Below are 20,449 nucleotides of genomic sequence, written 5' to 3'. Positions count from 1 at the left end.
TGTATTTTACACTGTGTACAGTGCCATTACTGGGCCCCACAGCAAATTCATTTTAGGCCCCCCCAATATATGTCCTGTTTTACCAATATATGTTGAAATTTCTCTTTATTTGGGCCTCATGGGGACCCCTATAGCAACTGCAGGGTCTGTTTCATTTTTATTAACACACCTGACTGTGTATCTGTTATCTACTGTGCATACTTTTCATCTTAAATGGCTGCCCCCATGGCAACACAGTACCTTATTTATATAAACTATAGTAGTGTTTCTGCAAACAAACCAGTTTTACCAGTGGAGGGCAACACTACATCTTTAAAGCATACAAAACACTATAATTTTTTGTTGTTACTGTTGCCTTTAAAGGAGAATTCAACCCTTTAGCAAAAAAAACCCCTACCCCCCTACCCCCCTACCCCACATAGACCCTCCTCCCCCCAGCCTAACTGCCTTCCCGAGGAAATGCCCCTAACTTTTTACCACCCTTCTGCCCACATTCAAGCATTGGAGTTCAGCGCGGGGGGTAGGGTTTTTTTCGCTAAAAGGTTGAATTCTCCTTTAAACAAAAAAAAATTATTTCATTAATTCATCAAAAAATAATTTTATTCATTCATTTAAGATCATTTAATGAAAAACCATACAATTTTGCCTGTTCCCCAATGTCCAACCTTACTAGCTATTTAACCTTATAACTGTCCTGTTTGTTGACTCTTTCAGACAGGTCTCCCAATTATAAATTAGGCCATGTCAAACTTTATTCGGGAGCTGGAAGCGTTAACTCTGAAAACTGCGAGCGAGCAGTAGAAGAAGACATACTACCCGGTGATTGAAATGACTCCAATGAGATGACATACGTGACATTTGAGGATGTGACACTGGAGGGAATAATATGACATGTACTTTAAGTGGGTATATATCTAGTGAGGCATCACAAAGTATTCCGTCTGAGCACATGGAGAAGCTTCACAGCTGCTGTGCATCAGGACCCAGCAGAGCTCCTACACATCAGCAAGCCCCCTCCTTCAGAGGCTGTCCTGCTATAGATCTCTTCAGGTTACATACTGTACTTCAGCACCACTCTGCAGCTGCTGCTGCTGCTACTTCTACCCCTAGTCCTGCAGCTCATCATTGCTCACTTCTGCCTTTGCTTTAAAGTCTCTGATCCACTATAGAAATAATGTATGGATGTAGCACCTAATTCTCCCTCTTAGTTAATATTTCTACTGAAACAGTAGCTCCGCTTTCTCTACTTTCTACCAAAAAAATCTCTTTTGTTTTTAACTGGAAAGATGGCTGTGAAAGAGACAATACTACCCATCAGCGAGATGTCGTATCCCTTTCCAGATGTCATCGAACTGAATGTGGGTGGACAAGTTTATGTCACTAAGCACACCACACTGACGAGTGTACCAGATAGCACCTTGTACAGCATGTTTCATAGGAACAATGTAAAAGAATTGCCAAGGGACAACAGAGCACGCTTCTTCATTGACCGTGATGGGTTCCTCTTCAGGTATATCTTGGACTTTCTGAGAGACAAGCAACTCTCTTTGCCTGATCACTTCCCGGAGAAAGAACGACTTCTAAGAGAGGCAGAGTACTTTCAGCTTGGAGACCTGGTGAAGTTACTCATGCCCAAGGTTACCAAGCAAAGCTCTCTGAATGATGAAGGCTGCCAGAGTGATATAGAGGACAGTTCCCAGAGTAGTGATCTGGTGAGGACAGCAGCACTAGACAAGAAGTCAGGCTTTATCACGATAGGTTACAGAGGTTCCTATACGATGGTCAGAGATAATCAAGCCGATGCCAAATTCAGGAGGGTCGCCAGGATTATGGTTTGTGGAAGGATAGCTTTAGCCAAAGAAGTTTTCGGAGATACTTTGAATGAAAGTAGGGATCCTGACCGCCCCCCGGAGAAGTACACTTCTAGGTTTTATCTGAAATTTACCTACCTAGAGCAAGCCTTTGACAGGCTTTCAGAAGCTGGATTTCACATGGTAGCCTGTAACTCTACGGGAACAGCAGCGTTCGTTAACCAGTACAGGGATGACAAAATCTGGAGCAGCTACACAGAATACATCTTCTACAGTAAGTTGCCTCTGATTATTTTATTCTATAACACTGCACAGCTATCAATGCAAATTGAGACTTTGGTAGCCTCAGGGTACTTAACTTGCTATATTCCTTAATGGATTGTTTCACAGGTCCAGTTAAATAATTGTATTATAAGTTTATGCACACGCTGCGTAGCAGAAAAGCCTACAAGGCATTCCTTAGCCTTAAAATTCATGAAATTTGCTCCGGCTGCAAATCTCTTAATTGTAAGAAATAATGGAGTTACATGCCCAGTGCTCTTTAAATATTACTTTGTGTGGCCATGGGCATCTGCACACCTTTACTAAACGTAGTCAGCTTCATCTACCATCCTTCTTGCGGCTTGTTGTATATTCATATAACAATGCATACAGAAAGGCAGCATAACTCATCCATCAGTTTGATTTAACCAGTTTCTCTTACTTGTCCCTTAAGAGCTTATCTGTCTTCATGCACCAATTAACTGATCCCTCAGCACATACAGTGCCATGCACTCGTTCATATAGTCATACATTTGCTTTGAAGACATCTACATTCCATTTGATCTTAACCTGCAATGAAACATTAAGCATTCCCAGGCACCCTTTGTCTTTCCTACCAGAATCTTTAACTGAGGAGAAAAAGTTATGGCTTTAAAAATAATCCTGGAACAGGAATGGTTTAGGGCCAGGGCACTCACTGCTATTTTGGGAGATTAGTTGCCCAGCTACAAATATTTTCTTCTTCGGGCGACTAATCTCCCCGAACTGCCTTCCCATTGGCTAGAATCGAAATCGCCTGTGAGATGGCAGTCGGATCGCTTCGGCTTTCCGAAGTTACCTGAATTTTCCTCGTGAGGTGACTTCGGCAAACGAAGTTCTCTGAGTGCCATCCCGCTGGCGATTTATTTCCTAGCCGGCAGGGAGGCAGTTTGGGGAGATTAGTTGCCCGAAGAAGAAGTCGCTGGGCCCGAAATAGCAGCGTGTGTCCTTACCCTTACGGTTATGGAAGACTGGACATTATTCCTGGACCTAAGCTCCACAGGGGAACTTGGGGCCAACATAGATAAAGGTACAAAGGCAAATGATAAGGTGTAACAATTATCAGATATTTCCATTGAACCTGCAGGTCGTCGTCTGCAACTCCCATCATCCCATTTAGGGACTGAAAATAGCTCCCTGAATTATGTACAGTATATCCTGCCGGTTTGATAAGGGTTGACATCCGTCTTCTGGCCCCAGTTTCATTTTATGCTTAGAAATCACTACCAAACCAAATACTATTATAGTGTTCATTTACAAAAAAAAAGAGTTCCTATTAATATTCATTGAACTGGATGTCCACATTACGTATTTGAAGTCTTCCAGGTTCTTTTCCACATGGCATATTGGTGCTGTGCTATAACTGAAGGCAACATCTGATGGAAATACAAACCTTTTGAAATTTCAGTAAATGTGTAATGTAGGAAAATGGCCCTGGGATAATTGCATTTAATGGTAGCTCAGCTGGGAGAGAAACAGGAGAGTCTTTAGAAGAATTTTCTGTCTGTGTCTATAGTCAGCTTAAACATTCTAATGTCATTCCAAGCTTACCATGACGGCTTTGACTAGAATAATTGTGTTTGTGGTGTGCCAGAGCTGTGCTTTTTCTCTGTGCATAGTTTCTGTAAAAGAGTACTGGGGGGTTGAGATAATAACCCTTCCTTTGTAACTAATGCATATCGCTGAAATGAAAATTCCTGAGTTCGGTATTTGGAAATAAAAGTGGTGTAATTGGGAGCAAGTCAAACAAGATACAGCTCATAGCAATCATATTTATCTGGCTTTAAAAGGATTTCTTTCAGCACTACAGATGAGGACAGCTCCCAAAGCATCAACATCGTTGCTGCACTCGTTCCTGTTTACACATAAGTGAAATAAGTCTATATAAGAATGATTTGCATATTGCTGCTTGTCTGAATTATTTTGTATATGGGGCATATTTGTCAAAAATAAGTTTGAAGTTAATTTGGTGTGGAGTAATACTTGAGGCAATGCCCCCTTTCAATCGCTCATGTATATATATACTTGAAATAATAATGGCATGTACACTTAAATGCATATTGAAATGTGTGTACAGGTATGGGATCGGTTATCCTGAAACCCATTATCCAGAAACCTCTGAATTACAGAATGGCCATCTCCAATAGATTCCATTTAAGCATAGGATTATTTTAAAAATTATTTTTTTTTCTCTGTAAGAATAAAACAGTACCTTGTACGTGGTCCAAACTAAGATATAATTAATCCTTATTGGATGCAAAACCATCTTACTGGGGTTAACTCATGTATAAACTATCTTTTAGTAGACTTATGGTATGGAGATCCAAATTAGGGAAAGATTCCTTATCCGGAAAGCCCCAGGTCCAGAGCATTCTGGATAACAGGTCCCATACCTGTATATAATGTTACAAAAAAAAAAGTGTAATTTGGAGATCCAAATTAGGGAAAGATCCCTTATCCGGAAAGCCCCAGGTCCAGAGCATTCTAGATAACAGGTCCCATACCTGTATATAATGTTACTAAAAAAAGTGTAAAACTTGATGTAAAATGAAATGCCTATTTATTAGGGTTTGTTTCTGCACCAAAGTTTCCTTGGGGTTTTATTGCTTATGTAATGGTTCTGGAAGAGCAAAATATATCAGTATTTATTCATGAGTTACTGGATTTAAACCGTACACTGCAATGGATTTAGTAGGAATAACATCCTATAAAATCTTGCTGCTGCCTACTGGTTAATATCTTCTATAGTTGTGGTAGCTTTACAATACTCGTGCCAGTTCCTACACTGTTTTTCACACATTGCTTCTTCCCTGCTTGTAATGCAGGTATTGTATAAGAATTGGGCTAGAAAATTGTATGTCTTTGTCACTTTTTACAGTGCATTAAAAGTAATATACTGGACTGGAGGGGGATATTTTGCCTCTACCCTGTAATGTGACCCATCAATAGGTGGGTATTGAGCTAATACCTAGGTGATTACAGTGTTCCATTGATGGAGGGCAGTAATTCACGGAAAACCACCCTGTGTTCCAATGGAATCTCCATGATATGATAATGGCACATCCACACATCATTTTGCTTCTGGCACATGTTATACCATGTGGGTATGACCTCATAATTTCACAATCACATCACTCAGTAGAACTTAAAACATAACTTTCACTAAATAAGCATACAAATCTAGAAAAAGCATTAAAATGAGGGGAAGAACAGGGAGATGGAAGGACCATAGATAAGGGGTTAGTGATCTATATCTATGATGTTAAGAATGGGTCTCAGACTGTCTAATAGGTTTACATCAGTACACACAGTACACAGAATGGCTGCTGAGTTAGCCTAAGGATATCGGCATTAAAGTGTGAATAGTTCTTTTTCAGAATGGGTCTTAGACCCACCTAATAGGTTTACACTAGTACAAACAGTAACCATTAAAGTGTGATTAGTCACCTCCTTTTTCAGAATGGTGTCAGACCCACCTTGTAGGTTTACACCAGTCCAAGCGATATATAAACCCAGTGCTGTAATAGCCTAGGGATATCCCTTTAGAGCGCAGTCGGTCGACCACCCCTTTACCCACATTGCACCCCTCCTGGTTGCGTGTAAGGGACTAGGTGACTAAGCGCCAGAAGGATATGCGCTGAAAATTTGCCCAAAAGCTGTAAAGCGCTCCTGTATCAAGGTGCAATCAGTCGGTTATAAGAGCCCGTTATCTGGTCTACCCATTCAATCGCTGTCAATCACCAACCCCTTCTCTCGCATAGCAACCCTGCCAGTTCAGTGGCGTAAGCTGTACCTATGAAAAGGTCTGTGTGCACCTCCCTGCCTAACCGTTTGCTAAAATGCGCCTGAAGTGCGTTTCGCCCGTAGTGGTCGGGCTTTGTCAAAGGCACTGATGAATGATGTATAATCTCTGTAAACTGCTGTGAAATAATTACTGGAAAGCCCACAGGCATTTAGTTAAAAAGAGTTCTATGGAACCTTTATTTTTGATAAAGATGGTGTATAAGAAACAAAGACTTCTTTCTTCTTTTTGTAAAGTACTTTTTTTGATGAAAGGCTTGAATCCAAACTTTCCATCATCACATCACTTTCCATCATCACTCATATAATTCTCAACATCTTAGAAATCAGTTATATGCCACAAAACAACATGATTTGCTGTGTCCGTTATGTGGTCATCTGGGGAGAAGGCAGCAGGTAGTTTCACACTGTTCTCATTCTACATTGAAAAAGAGGAGAAAGCACGGGTAATAATATGCTGTAGCACAGAGCCCAATGGAATGGTCATCTGTGCTCTCTATTGGATGTCAAAGAAACATTTTATATATAATAAAAATAGAAATATAGAACGGTTCTAGAGAATGTGTAGTTTTAGATGACACCTAATGAATGTCTGTTTGTGATGCAGGAAGATATATAAGGGAAAAGAAGATTTACAGAGAAAACACAGTTTGTACCTAAAATGATCCATTAAGGACAAATTGAAGAGAGTACTATAAAGAACAGTAAAAGGAAGTGTAAAATGTACGACTACAATACTCTATGATAATGGTGTGAAAACAAATGTATTTGAGCTGTTAGTCAAGAAAGGTAAGGAAAGTCAAGAAGGTAGACAGTTATAGAACATTTTTGGAAAAACTAAAGGCTTGGGAAACTTACCTGATAGTCAGAAGGGAAAGTATTTCTCTAGTCATATAGGATGTGTAACAAATCCATCTTATTCAAGCCTGCAATTTACCAATTATGGGAGGTCCATGATTCAAAAGTGATTGTGGTTACAATATAGAATGGACAGCTTTGTCACTTGACCTTGCAGTCTCACCAGTTTTGCAGGGTGGCAGGGATGTTTTTCAGCGCTCGTATAGAACAATGCCCCCCGGCGTCAGATTTCCAAATGATTTGCCTCTAGGCCTCATGCGTCCTCTCCCCCCAACACACGCATGCGCATGTTATGCTCTCACCCATTCTGGTTGGTTCCTCTGCTTCCCCTGCATCTCACTCAAGTTCCAGTGCTCTGGGTGTCCTGTAGGAACCAGGAAATACAGATGTGGTTGGGTGGCATGATGCCCCTAAAAATGTGCCTCCTTAGGCCCGGGCTTTTGGGATCTTGCCATAAATCTGGGCCTGCATGCCCTAGAATAACATTTGTGTCCATTCGCCCACCCTGTGTGCCAATGGAATCCCATGGCATAATAACAGGGGCATTTAGAACCTTGTGGCACTGTAGTATAGTCTTCCTATTGCAACAGAAGGACAGGTACATTTCTAATAACTCTGGTTCGTTTATGCTGTTCACAAAACATCTCCCATAAATAACAGCTTGACAAACCCATTCACTTATTCGTCTGACTATCCTACTCTTAATTTCAATTATGTTGCACTGAAGGCTAATACTAAAAGGTAGAGGAGCAAGAGACCCATTAAAAAAGAGGACACTATTGAGCAATATGATTATACACAAAGGATTCTGTGAGCTTCATCGCATTGACAACAGCAGCATGAATTACTGTATGCTCTGGGCCAGATCTTGGAACTTGGCTTGGAAGACTGAACTCCATGAAAGACGTTGGACGGGGTGGTTGGCAATACCCCAGACAACAGCTGTAATTATGGAGAATGAAATAGTTAACTGCCACATTTAAGACCTGCAAATAACTCTGGAAAATAAAAAGAAGCTTTTGCCTCATACCTGTATATTTTCTTCATATATCAGCAGCTTTCATGGTTTACTCTTACAATAAATCAGCACTTAGGTTGCATAAATGATGCTAAAAAGCAATTCAGCATTTTGCCCTGATATTTTTTTTCTACTATCTATTGTTTGGGAAGTAACTGGGCTGTTGGTACAAATAATAACATAAGCAATATTTAATTTCATATAGCATGCTTTACATATTAACCAGGTCTATACTATACTAGTAATAATGATAAAATATTCATTATTTTCCTTTGCATGTAGCATGTTGCCATGGTGAAGCGGTAACGCAGTACCGTTATTAAAGTAACATGGCCATTAAGCCTAAGTGAATAAGTCCATCAAGTTCAACCTTTCATTCATATATAATTTATCTAACACTTTTAGTGGGAAAAAAAAATCTGAAGAAATCTATTTATACCAGAGAAGAACAAGAAATAGAAAAACTTCCTGACCTCAGTATTCCAGTGGAATCATGTATAAGTGCAAGTGATCTTGTATTCTCTCAGTTCCTAGAACAAACAAGCATCCAGAATCTTCATCAGAGTATATATATATTTTTTTTTTTTTAAAACATACACACCGCTTATTTATATAATAGTACACATTTATGTATTTTCTGTAGTCATTATCTTATTTACGTTCATTGCTGGCCACTTTAAATGTAAAAGGTAAACGAGTTTTCCTTAAAGGGAAGCTATCATGAAAATGAACATGTAATATAAGATTTAACACACTGAAATGGGAAACTATTGGCACCAATTGGCACCAACTATATACTGTAATCAATATATCGTTTAATATATAATACATATTCTAGGCAATGAAGTCCCCCCAAAGGCTATATTTGACCTATCAATGAAATCTGACAACCAAAATTTGATAAAGAGGCCCACATAACACAGAAACCCCTAATTAGGGGCGCTCCTCCAATGAGGCGAGTTGAGACACTCGCCTCAGGTGGCAGCACCCCCCTGGTTGCCAGGGGAGGCAAAAATGCCGCTCCTGGTAACTAAGAGCCAAATTTCCAGTTTTCAAACCGGAAATTCGGCTCTTCTAGAGCAGAGAGCGCTATTGCGCTCTCTGCACTAAGCGTCGCGGACCGCCCCTGCCCTCTCTGGCGCTGTAAAGGTTAGTGCCATGGGGAGGGGTGGGGGCGGCAAAAGAAGGCCGCCTCAGGCGGCATAATAGCAAGAATCGCCCCTACCCCTAATATACCTATCACAGTTTCCAGTTTCTTCAAAAAGTGTCAATAAATGCCATTTTCTATGCTGAAATCCAGCTGTTTAACAGTTCTTCTCTTTCTGCATCATTTGAAATCCTGGCAGGGAATGAGGGACTAAAACAAATTGTAACAACTTACAACATACAGAAATTACATAGCCCACAATGCATTGCACTGTGATGTTCTGTTCCTTATTGAAATAGTGGGATTTGGACAGCTGGCTGCTGATACACAGTAACAGTAGTCATCCAGCTCAGCAAAGTAGTCAGAAAGATCAGCAGAAGAGCAGGGGGCTAGGCTTAAGGACCTGTCAGAAACCATTACAAATCATGAAAAGTCTGCATATTTTTGAATTGATTTATATTTCAAAGTTGCTTGAAATTATGTTTACTTTTTAAAAAGCTTAAGTTATGTTTTTGTGGAGTTCCCCTTTAATTATATTTAGAAAATGTCTTATTTCAGTGTGGGGAGGCTTGTATTAAATTTTCACGTTCGTAATAGCTCTCCTTTAAAAAGGGAATACAGTGTATGGGCATAGGTATTAATTAACTCTGGGATTATGTGTGTAAAAGTGGCTGCTTTTTTAGGTTTACCCTCAATGTAAAATGTTTACATATAGAATTATAAATAATATCCTTGACCATGGCATGCTAAGAATGATTGTGTTTTTTATTTTAAATTAATGTTAATAACTATTACATTTACAATATAGGTGCACAGGTTTTGGGGGCAGATTTATCAAGGGTCGAATTTCGAAGTAGAAAAAGCTTCAAAATTCGACCATCGAATTGGAATACTTCAACTTTGAATATCGAAGTCGAAGTTTTTTTACATCAAATTTGGCCATTTGCGGTCGAAGTAAAATCGTTCGAACGATTTTTCTTCGACTTCAAAATTAATTTGGCGAAGTATTGAAGTCAAAGTTTTTTTAAAGAGACAGTACTTCGGTTATCGAATGGTTGAATATTCAAACAATTTTACTTCTAATCGAATTCGAAGTTGTAGTATCCTATTCGATGGTCGAAGTATCCAAAAAAATTACTTTGAATTTTGAATTTTTTTACTTCAAAAATTCCCTCGAATTCACTTCGACCCTTGATAAATCTGCCCCTTAATGTTTTTGTTGTATAATTGTAAACTTTGTCTTAAATGAATTTGTTCTTCCCTCCAATATTCTTACTCCAACTTTTTTTTTAGAAAGGAACACACCTACCATCTTTAAAAGAAGAACTAAATGTGCTGATACCAACTCGGCTAACATTTAAAACTCAGCCAACAAATCATTTAATAATAAGCAACCAAACATAGAATCTTGTCAAAGTGGCATGTATATATCAATAAATATTGTGCTTTTACATATTAGGGGTAATTTACAAGTTCCTTGGATTCAAGTACAAGAACAAAAGGGGGCACAAACCATGTCCTTAAAGGAAAACTATACGCCCCAAACAATGTAGGTCTCTATAAAAAGATATTGCATAAAACAGCTCATATGTAAAATCCTGCTTCATGTAAATAAACCATTTTCATAATAATATACAGAAGCTGCATGTCACATTTGATATCCCAAAACCCAGAAAAAACTTCTGCCTATAACAGCTGCCTTTTACTTTGGGATGCCACCAGGTCTTAAAGTGAAAGAACCAAGGTGAGAGCTCTAGGCGGACAAGGGAACTGCAACGTATGACAGGAAGGAAGAGGAAAGAGGAAGAGTAGTTGAGAGATAGGCCAGGGTCAAAACCAGTAACAAAGTACAAAGTCAGGATCCGAGAGAATGGTCAGTAACAGGCAAAGGTTGGTACAGGCAGCAAACTAGTAGAAACTAGAAGAACTAGTAAAAATACAGCAATAAAAAGACATTGATTTCAATGCATATTGTGTGAAAAAAATGCTGCAACATCAATGCGTTTCGCAAGTTTTTGCTGCTTTGCAGTTTTTTTGGGCAAAATGGGACAGATTCACTCATCATTACCCCTAATATTTAAACCACATGATGCTGGTGTACTTTTAGACTGCTCCCTGGCTATTTGTAGGATTCAATTGGAAGATGGGTACATGGAAAACCTGACATGTAAAGCACATCTGAAACTTGATAGAACAAGAAGTTGAGGGTGGATTTCTAGGCTCATTTTTAAATTCAAATGCAAGTGCTTGGGAGGAAACCCCATGAATTTCTGCAGCTTGGACCTGTACACTGAAACTAAGAGCTGACAACCTTTATCCCAATGTCATGATCATAATGCAAAACTAACAACACTTCTTCATACCACAACATGAGGTTGTAACATACTGTATATTGAAATATGCAAGGAATACCCTAACTGGCATTCCAGTGTGATTTTTGCATACATCAAAATGCCGCTACTAAGCAAAGAAAAGGATATCCTGAATATATGCAAGGAACGATTATCTGAAATGAAAAGACTATTGTAATTGCTTTCAACACCTTGTTTTATTTTGAACATGTTCCTTTATCGCTATAAAGATCTCTTTGCAGAGCCTCATTGTTGTGCAGGTTGGAATATCTGTTAACTCAGAGCGATACTTGGAACCCAACTGTGTATTGATAATAGTAGTGTATTAGTCACGCAAGGTATATTGTTGTCTAATGGCAATGGGTGGAGTTTGAGAAATCACTTTCATACTGCCTAAACGGAACAGGAACAGAAAATTGTCTGAACTTTCAAAGAGTAGGGGAAAAAGTTTTAGAGTAGACAAAGCTAAAGGATAAAAGAAAAAAGATTATTTTTTTTTTGTGGGAGCAGGTAATTATATCTCTGCAATAATACTTACAGCATGAATGGAACCTGTCAAATTGCTGACGGCTAAAAACATGTGCTGATTTATGATTATTAGAGATGCTGGTCTTGCTGTAAGGACATATTAACTGTTGTATGGTAAGGCTGAAACTTTGGGGATTAAAGTTTCAGTAGACTGTTAGAACCGCTGAGCTCAATGATCAAAGGGGTAAATGCTCTGATTAAATGTGTTAATTGAATAAATACTATCAGCAACATTTTCCTGTCAGTCAAGAATGTGTTAATAACTTGGTAAACACTGAACTCATTTTCACATGATATGAAGGCTTCAATTCTGTTTTAGCTATAAACTAAAGGGTTCTTATACAGAAACCCCAAACCAGGGTAGGACTGGGCCAGCATGATACCAGAAAAAAACCTGTGGGCCCTGCAGACCCAGAACCACACCCTGCTACAGACTGTGTGCTCTTGCCTTACTCCCCTGACCTCCCCCAATTATGGCCATAAAGGACTGAAATTAAATGTATGTGCAGGGAGGGAGGAGGAGGAGAGTTGTGGCATCAAGTAATGCCTGGGGGTCCCTGAGGGAGTGTGAGGACCACTGATTTGGCAGCCCAGTTTGGCAGCACTGGAACCATAGTCTGACCCACTTAGCAAGCATTTGAGTGGTCATTCTAAAAGAATGTGAGGTCTGTCGCACTCTGCACCCCCTAGTGCTACTGCATTTGAATCCATAGTCTCTGTAAATGACCCCTTTAATGTTCAGCCAAAACAAAATTAATGTCATGGGACTATAAAATTCCCATGATTTCAACGTTCTTTACTGTCAGGAAAATGTTGCTAATAGTCAGGAAGGCATTCAGCAGATACCAATTAGTGCATGTCTAATACTTATTCTTTGGCATCAGTCAAGTAATCTGTCACGATTGGCACCCAGAATTAGGGATGTAGCGAACTGTTCGCCGGCGAACTAGTTTGCGCGAACTTCGACTGTTTGCGTCCGCCGCAAGTTCGCGAACGTCGCGCGACGTTCGCCAATAGGCGTTCGCGTCAAAATCGTTCGACCATTCGATCGCTAAAATCGAACGATTTTCGTTCGAAGCCATTGGATTGAATGAAATCATTCGATCGAATGGCTTCGATCGTTCGATTAAAATCCTTCGAACGTTCGAATCGAACGATTTTCGGATGTTCGAAGTTCGCGAACTGTTCGCGAACTGTTCGCATTTTTTGCCGGTGTTCGCGAACGGCGTTCGCGAACACATACTCGGCAGTTCGCTACATCCCTACCCAGAATCCAGAACCAATGCTAGGCTCCCTGGTCTCGGCTCTTGCTTCCGACTTTCAACTCGGGAGGAGCCCTCGGCTAATTGGATGCCGCCAGGTCTTATTAAAAGAGGAGCCAAACTAAGGGTTCTGGATGAGCAGAGGGGCACGATCGTTAGCAAAGTCTTTTGGGCAGAAGGTCACAGCTCAAGAAGCAGACAGAAAATGTAGTCAAACCAGGCCAGGTCAGTGCAGGCAGAATTCAGACGAAATCAGACAGGCTAGGGTCAAAACCAGGATATCAGTCATAAGAGTCAGACAGCCACAGGTCGGAATACGGATTTCAGAATTGTCGGTTTACCAGGCAGGGGTCAGAATCAGAGAAGTCAGATTAGTCAGGCAGGCAGGGGTCAAAACAGGAATCAGATACAGAAAACAAACAGGATTAGCACCCAGGAACTCTCAGAGATGAACCTAAGAACAGGCAATGAACACAGTATTAAAGTCCCTTTAAATACAGTTTGAATTTGGCGCCATTGCGTTCTGACATCACATGCCAGCGTCACTGCGTCTTTAAGAAGAGGAAGTATGCGCCGCGCGCGCCATGGGAAGCCAGCATTAGGAAGAAGCAGAGCAGCGGCCCACTAGACCACCAGGGTGAGTTTACCTCACATAATCACTGCATTCGAATAAAGCTTAATTATGATTGGGTCATTGAAGACCAAAGCCACTAGTTAGTCCATCTCTCGGAAGCATCTGCCCACTGGTGATATATGCCATGTCAGCTAGGTAATTGGCATATATCTTAGAAAAGGGAGAACACCCATGGAACAAGACTAGCACCACCTGAAATTGCTTCCATGTATTGGCACCAAACCCAGCACAAAAGGATTCAGTTAATAACAATTGGTTGTGTGTTCACGCCCATCCTATATAGATACTGGATAATGGAAATCCAAAATTTCTTGTGGAACAAAGATCACTCAAAAAGGTAATGGGTTTTTAGGTGGTGGCCTCCTCTATAATGGACAATTCTGTCGGTATCTGGTGCAGTCTACAGCAGTAGAATCTACTAGCTTTTTAGCTCTATTCCATACATTTTATTGACTTCATTTCAAACAGGATTTATTAATTACAACATATATTTATAGTTGCGTTCCTCTGCTCATTCAGGTCTATTGTGATTATAATGTGCTTTCATTTAGCGCTAGTTTATTCTTCAGGTTCCATCCGTTCCTACGTGTTCTTCCTGAAGTGCTTGTCACATTTTACCACCTCGATAAGTGCGTTGACATAATTCATACCTCTGATAAATGTTCCCATATTCATCAAAGCAATTATGAATGATTGAAAGCTTTTTCTGCCTTTCAGTAGCAAAATACATAATTGGCAATATAATTATGGCTCCAGTTTGTTACATCCAGATATTTGACAATGCTCGCAGATTTGATTTTTTTTGGTGACAATTTTTATCTACATTTTCAAAGCACATTTTGACAATGTACTCATAATGCTGTTTTGAAAATAACTATATAAAATAAACTCTGTTTATTGACACACATGCATTGGTAAATGTTTCATACTCCCTATATATTTATATAGCAAATATATATATATATATATATATATATATATATATATATATATATATATATATATATATATATATATATATATATATATATATATATATATATATATATATAATCCCTCCAATGTCGGCACTCCAGAATCAGTCACGCTTGAGTCAGAAGATCAATATCATAAAGGTTTATTAGGATAGACCAACGTTTCGATACCACACAGGTATCTTCGTCAGACCCTGACGAAGATACCTGTGTGGTATCGAAACGTTGGTCTATCCTAATAAACCTTTATGATATTGATCTTCTGACTCAAGCGTGACTGATTCTGGAGTGCCGACATTGGAGGGATTTTGTATGTGTTTACAGTCTGGCACCCGGCCCTTGCAGCATTCATGGTCGTGCGTTCCTGCTCGTCCAGATATATATATATATATGTATATTTTTATATAGCAAAGAGAAATCTATTTAGTGTATTATTGTCAACAAGTTTTAGTAAATATTCTTGAAGTATCTGATTTTATTTTAGTGCAGCAACATGTTTATGAACTGCTTTACAGGTATTTTTCATTATTCACACCAGTCTCTGGTCCAATGGCTATTACACACACACACAGATTAATTTCAACAGGAGCATTAACCTGCCTGCATGTTTTTGGAGAGTGGGAGGAACCTGCACAGACATAGAGAAAACATACATATTCCTTACCGATATTGCCCATGGCAGAATATAAATCAGGACCTCAGTTCTCAAGAAAGCAGTGCTAATCCAAGTTTTTGGATACAACCCACTCTGTGTAACGTTTTGTAAGGGTATAACTTGGAGTGGAGAACTGGCACTTGTCTTATTCTTCCGTTGAGCAAGGTAACCCCTGCTAGCATTGGTCCTCACTAATGCCAGGGACTTTCTGTGGTGGTACCAACAGGGAGCCCACTCACTTCAGACTAGCAACTGACGAGCTACAGACTGGGGTGAGACAAAGTTGTAGTTGTGGACAGGCAACAAGATACAACAAGATCCACAAAAGATGCCAAAAAGGGCAGGAGCAGGGGAAACTATGGTGCAGTGTCAAAATCTAGAGGAAAGGGTTATTTTATGCGATCCATAGCAAACGAGCATTTTGCACATCAATGTGAGCATTGTTCAGAGCAATGATATCGTGCTTAGTGATATTAGGGTGTTTGTTTGAACCAGAGTATAGGAAGACACTGGTAAGTCAAACATGATTTGTGGGCATGGATTAAGCCAGAATCAATTTTTTGGAATGGCACTGATGGCGTCTTGGAAAGGCTCCCTTATTGCTTGTCTGGCTGCATGAAGCACTGGCCATAATTAGAACCAATGACTAGTTTCTAGGAACCTCTGTGTTCATTAGAAAATGTAAAATGCCAAATACATCAAGTTCTGCATAATTCTGATTTTACAGTGTGAAAGTATGTTAGTGTTGCAGGTATACTATGTACAGTATTTTTTTAAAAAAAAAAAACCTTCGGTGAATCTGCTGTGTAAACTGAGGAATGGACCTGCTTGAACTCACCTACAAAGATAAAAAGATAACTAAAGATACAGCATCTACTGAGAAATAAGTATTTGTATTTAAATGGTAACGCATTTTCCCGGTCTTGCAAGTGCAGCTAGAATAAAGAAAACAAGCATCGGTTAAGCATTGGTTAAAAATAATTCTTGGACTGGGCCAGACAGTGCCGCTACACTTTTATTTTTCTTAGCAAAGCAGAACTTGCCAGAGAATTGTTAACTTCTGACTATTGCTGTTATTGTGAGTGAAAGATTGCTGGCATGGGAAGATGCTGAGCATCTGTTTGTCTGGCAGGGAGTAACCAGCACAGCAAGACAAAATGTCTGCTAATCAGTTCATTGGTAGGAGAGAACCACTAGGAGTTTACAGTCAAATCAGCAAGCGCCAGTTGTAAGCAAAGGGTTTTTCCAAATTTGGATCTTCATACCTTAAGTCTACTAAAATGCTACTGTCAAAAATTTTAATTATTTGATTAAAAAAGAACCTATGGGAGATGACCTTCCTGTAATTCAGAGCTTTCTGGATAATGGATCCTATACCTTTATTAGTATTTCCTCATGTTTTCCTAAATGAAAGATCCGAACTTCTTATAAAGAATGGTCAACATTTAAATTTGAACTCCATGATTGTAGTACATTACGTTCAGATTAGCCATCAACACCTAGTGCCCTTTACCAGCATGTTGTAATTGTATCATTCTGCCTTGTCTTAAGGGCAGCCATAGATTTTATGGTATTCAACCACCTGGTCCGTGGACAAAATGGACTGATACCATACAAAGAGGCCATGTACAATGTAGGTACCTGTCTATGGTTCCATTTGGACAATCCAAATAATCGTCAATAACAGCAGATGACACATACAAACCTACCCAAGATGACCCAACCGATTTCCATGGTACATGGACAATGGGTATGTAGTTCTGAAAACTCATGTACTTTAGGGTCTTCTGTTCATTAGAAAAGATGCATCTGTCATTTCAGAGACACTTCATGTTGTATTGAAGTTAAAATATTATTGCATTGACTGTTGCTTTTTTGTTGGTTAACCTTCCAGATGGTCTCCTTTTAGGTGGGACAGTCCTGACTTGTAGACCTAAAAAAGGACAAGCATACCTGAAGGGTGGTTAATTTTTGGGTGTTTCAGGAAGGTTTCCAGCCATGACTGGTGTGGTCTAAATCCTGCCCTGCTTTTCTTATCAGGAATGTTGGGAGGCATGTACTTTGTTTAGTAGCATATTCTGCAGAAAGGTCAATACTGTCTTAATAGATGAGCCAAAGCCTTTTAACAGTGGATTATTTTTCCTGTAGCTCAGTAAAAGGTTGTTGAGCAAGAGATGCAGACCATGCAACCGTAATAATCTAACCACATGCTTCTGGCACTCTTGCTTTGTGGCTTATTTACTTGAAGAACACCAAATATACATTTAAATAATTTAACAGTTTATTTAAAATGGCTCCTATACAAAAGATGCTGTTCATATAGACACTTGGTAATTTTCAGTATAATGGGCAGCTGTTACCATTATATACAGGTGTTTTGTTGCAGTTGAGCACATTGATCTCCACTCATAAAGATTGCACTAGTATGTGTTGAGTATTATTGGTGGTTGAGCCAATTGGAGAGGAAGTACTGGAAGCAAAACTTAAAGTAACATTTTAAGAATAATCCATTAAATAAAACATAATGGCTAAAAAAACCACCAGTAGTGAAGAGGTAGACCATTTTGGTTTACCCATGGATTGAGTGAGGGTGATAGTGGACAGACTGTGAAAGAGATCATAGTATAGAAGCTATTTGTACCTCTAAGACCCAACTTCAATGATGGCAGTGGTGGCATCAGCTTTCACTGTTGGTCTGGTGGGGGGGGTTGTAAATAGGTGGGTTATGGTCACGTTATGATGGGGGGTAGTTGTTGATCACAATATCCTACTAATAACCACTTTGTTGAGTGCTGATAAATTGTATGAAAGTTCTACATTTAAAAAAAAAGCAAATGTTCTGCACTGTTTGCTTTCCTGGCATGGAGAAAAGTTAATGACATATTATCTGTACAAACTAATAAGAGATTCTCGGGAAATAATGTGAATCTGACACACACTTTCCTTAAATGTCAGGAATGCATGTCTATCATAAAATAGAGAGCTAATGAACATTGGTGAGCAGCTCCCTGTCTTCAGACACAGCAGATATATTGACATCTTCCAGTGTCAATCACAATATAAGAGCTGCCAGCTGCGGCGGCTGAAGGGAGGAGGGGGACCTTCTAGTGGAACCATCATTACGCCACTTGCTAACCAGAATTACTTGAGAATTAAATTGTTACTAATAGATAATGGGGGTTATGTAATAAAAGGCACTACGTTTGCCCAGGAGCAGTAACCCATGGCAATCAATAAGATGTTTGCTTTTAAACAGGTGACCAGTATATGCTGCCTGCTGATTGGTTGCTATGAGTTACTGCTCCTGTGCAAACTTACTGCCTTTTATTACATATGGTGGCTTGCGCTTTAGGTCTATATTTTATCTTAGTCCTATATTTAAGTCTCTTTAAAAATAATTAGAGGCAATGACTCCTATAAATACCCATATGGCGTAGACTTTAAAGGGGTGCTTCCCCTTTCAGTTAACTTTTAGTATAGCATAGAATGGCTAAGCAACTTTTCAATTGACCTTCATTTTTTCTTTATTTTTCTTTTTTAATTATTTTCCTTCTTCTTCTGACTCTTTCCAGCTTTCAAATGGGGGTCACTGACCCCATCTAAAAGACAAATGCTTTGTAAGGCTACACATTTATTGTTATTGCTACTTTTTATTACACAACTCATCTCTATTCAGGCCTCTCCTATTCATATTCCAGTCTCTTATTCGAATCAGTGCATGAATTCGAGGGTAATCTGTACAAAGCAACCATATTACTGAAATTTTAAACTGGAGAGCTGCTGAATAAAAAGATAAATAACTCAAAAACCACAAAAAATAAAAAAAATGAAAACCTATTGGAAATTGTCTTGGAATATTACTCACTACATCATACTGACGCGCCACAATTTTTATATGTGCGCCATCCATGCCTAGCGAATAAATTTGCCCATCACTAACAGTTTAAAGCTGACCAACCCCTTTAATGGTGCATTATGCCATCTGAAACAGTACTTGCAACTGCAAAACTAGACAAGTACTGTTCAAGTATGAGTAGGGTGCAGGCTGAATTAACATTGATTGTAGTCTTTTATTCTTTAAAAAACAGAAGAATTAATAAATACACTGTTTTCTATAGTAGGGAGTGAGTCTTTATAGTGAGTGTTAGTGAATGTAAAAGTAAATGATACAGTAGGATTATTCCACTTTTGTTCTCCCCATTTTATGTTGTTCCAGCTTTCTCTTTCCTCTCATTCCTAGAAAGGTATAATAAGAGGAAAAAACACGAAAGAAGCATTGCTCAGATGTCTTAAATATGCAGCACCTTTTAAAACTAACCAAATCCCATTGTGCCATATCACTGTCTCAAGGATTCACAGAGAATTTTTAGACATGCGTTTCCAAAGAATTAAATACAGAAGAAACAACAGTACCTGGACTGCACCCAAAAGCTACTGCAGTAATCTTGGTATCGACGTATGGAACACAACAGCAGTATTTTACAGTATATATATTTGTGAGGTAGAGGCAACTAAATGCAAGGAATTTTTTATTAAGAATCACTGTTTTTGTCACCTTAATAAATGAGGGGTGCACATGAATATTTATATAGTGAATAAAGTACCCCCTCTTGTAAAATATAAGGATATTATAAGTTGCCAAGGAGTTTCATGACCATATAAAAACACGAGGCCGAAGGCCGAGTGCTTTTATACAGGTCATAGAACTCCGAGGTAACTTCTAATATCCTCATATTTTGCAACTGGGGTACTTTATTTATTATAATACACACGTTTCAGTGAGTCATGTGACAGAAATGACATCAAAACTCGCCGTTTATAACTGATGACATCAGAACTCACCGTTTATAAGGATATCATTTACAAGATATTCATGGCTTTTGTGTATTATAAATGAATAAACAAGTTGTTATTTAGTATTTGGATTACTTAAAAGCCAAACATGGCTCACCCTCATTGTATCTGCAACTGTATTTATAGCGTCCACTGCCCAGGGTTCCACACAATTTGGAGACTCACAGTGCAGCAGAATTACCAAATAGTTACATAACCAAACTATGTAACTATATATATATATATAAATATATATATTTATTTGAGAAAGGCTATT

The 20,449-nt window shown here is 39.0% G+C and overlaps 1 protein-coding gene across 1 annotated transcript in view; it reads left to right on the top strand.

Annotated features, from left to right (window-relative positions):
- Nucleotides 1-1,046: 1,046 nt before the first annotated feature.
- The window catches only part of kctd8.L (potassium channel tetramerization domain containing 8 L homeolog), a 55,874-nt gene continuing 36,471 nt past the window's right edge, over nt 1,047-20,449 (top strand). Inside the window, exon 1 of the mRNA XM_018268559.2 lies at nt 1,047-2,085. Coding sequence (XP_018124048.2) covers nt 1,287-2,085 — 799 coding nt within the window. The 5' untranslated portion in view covers nt 1,047-1,286. The remainder of the gene's footprint in view (nt 2,086-20,449) is intronic.

The sequence above is a fragment of the Xenopus laevis genome, chromosome 1L (genome assembly GCF_017654675.1).
Source record: "Xenopus laevis strain J_2021 chromosome 1L, Xenopus_laevis_v10.1, whole genome shotgun sequence".
Taxonomy (NCBI): Eukaryota; Metazoa; Chordata; class Amphibia; order Anura; family Pipidae; genus Xenopus; species Xenopus laevis.
This window is presented reverse-complemented; position numbering and strand designations above follow the sequence as displayed.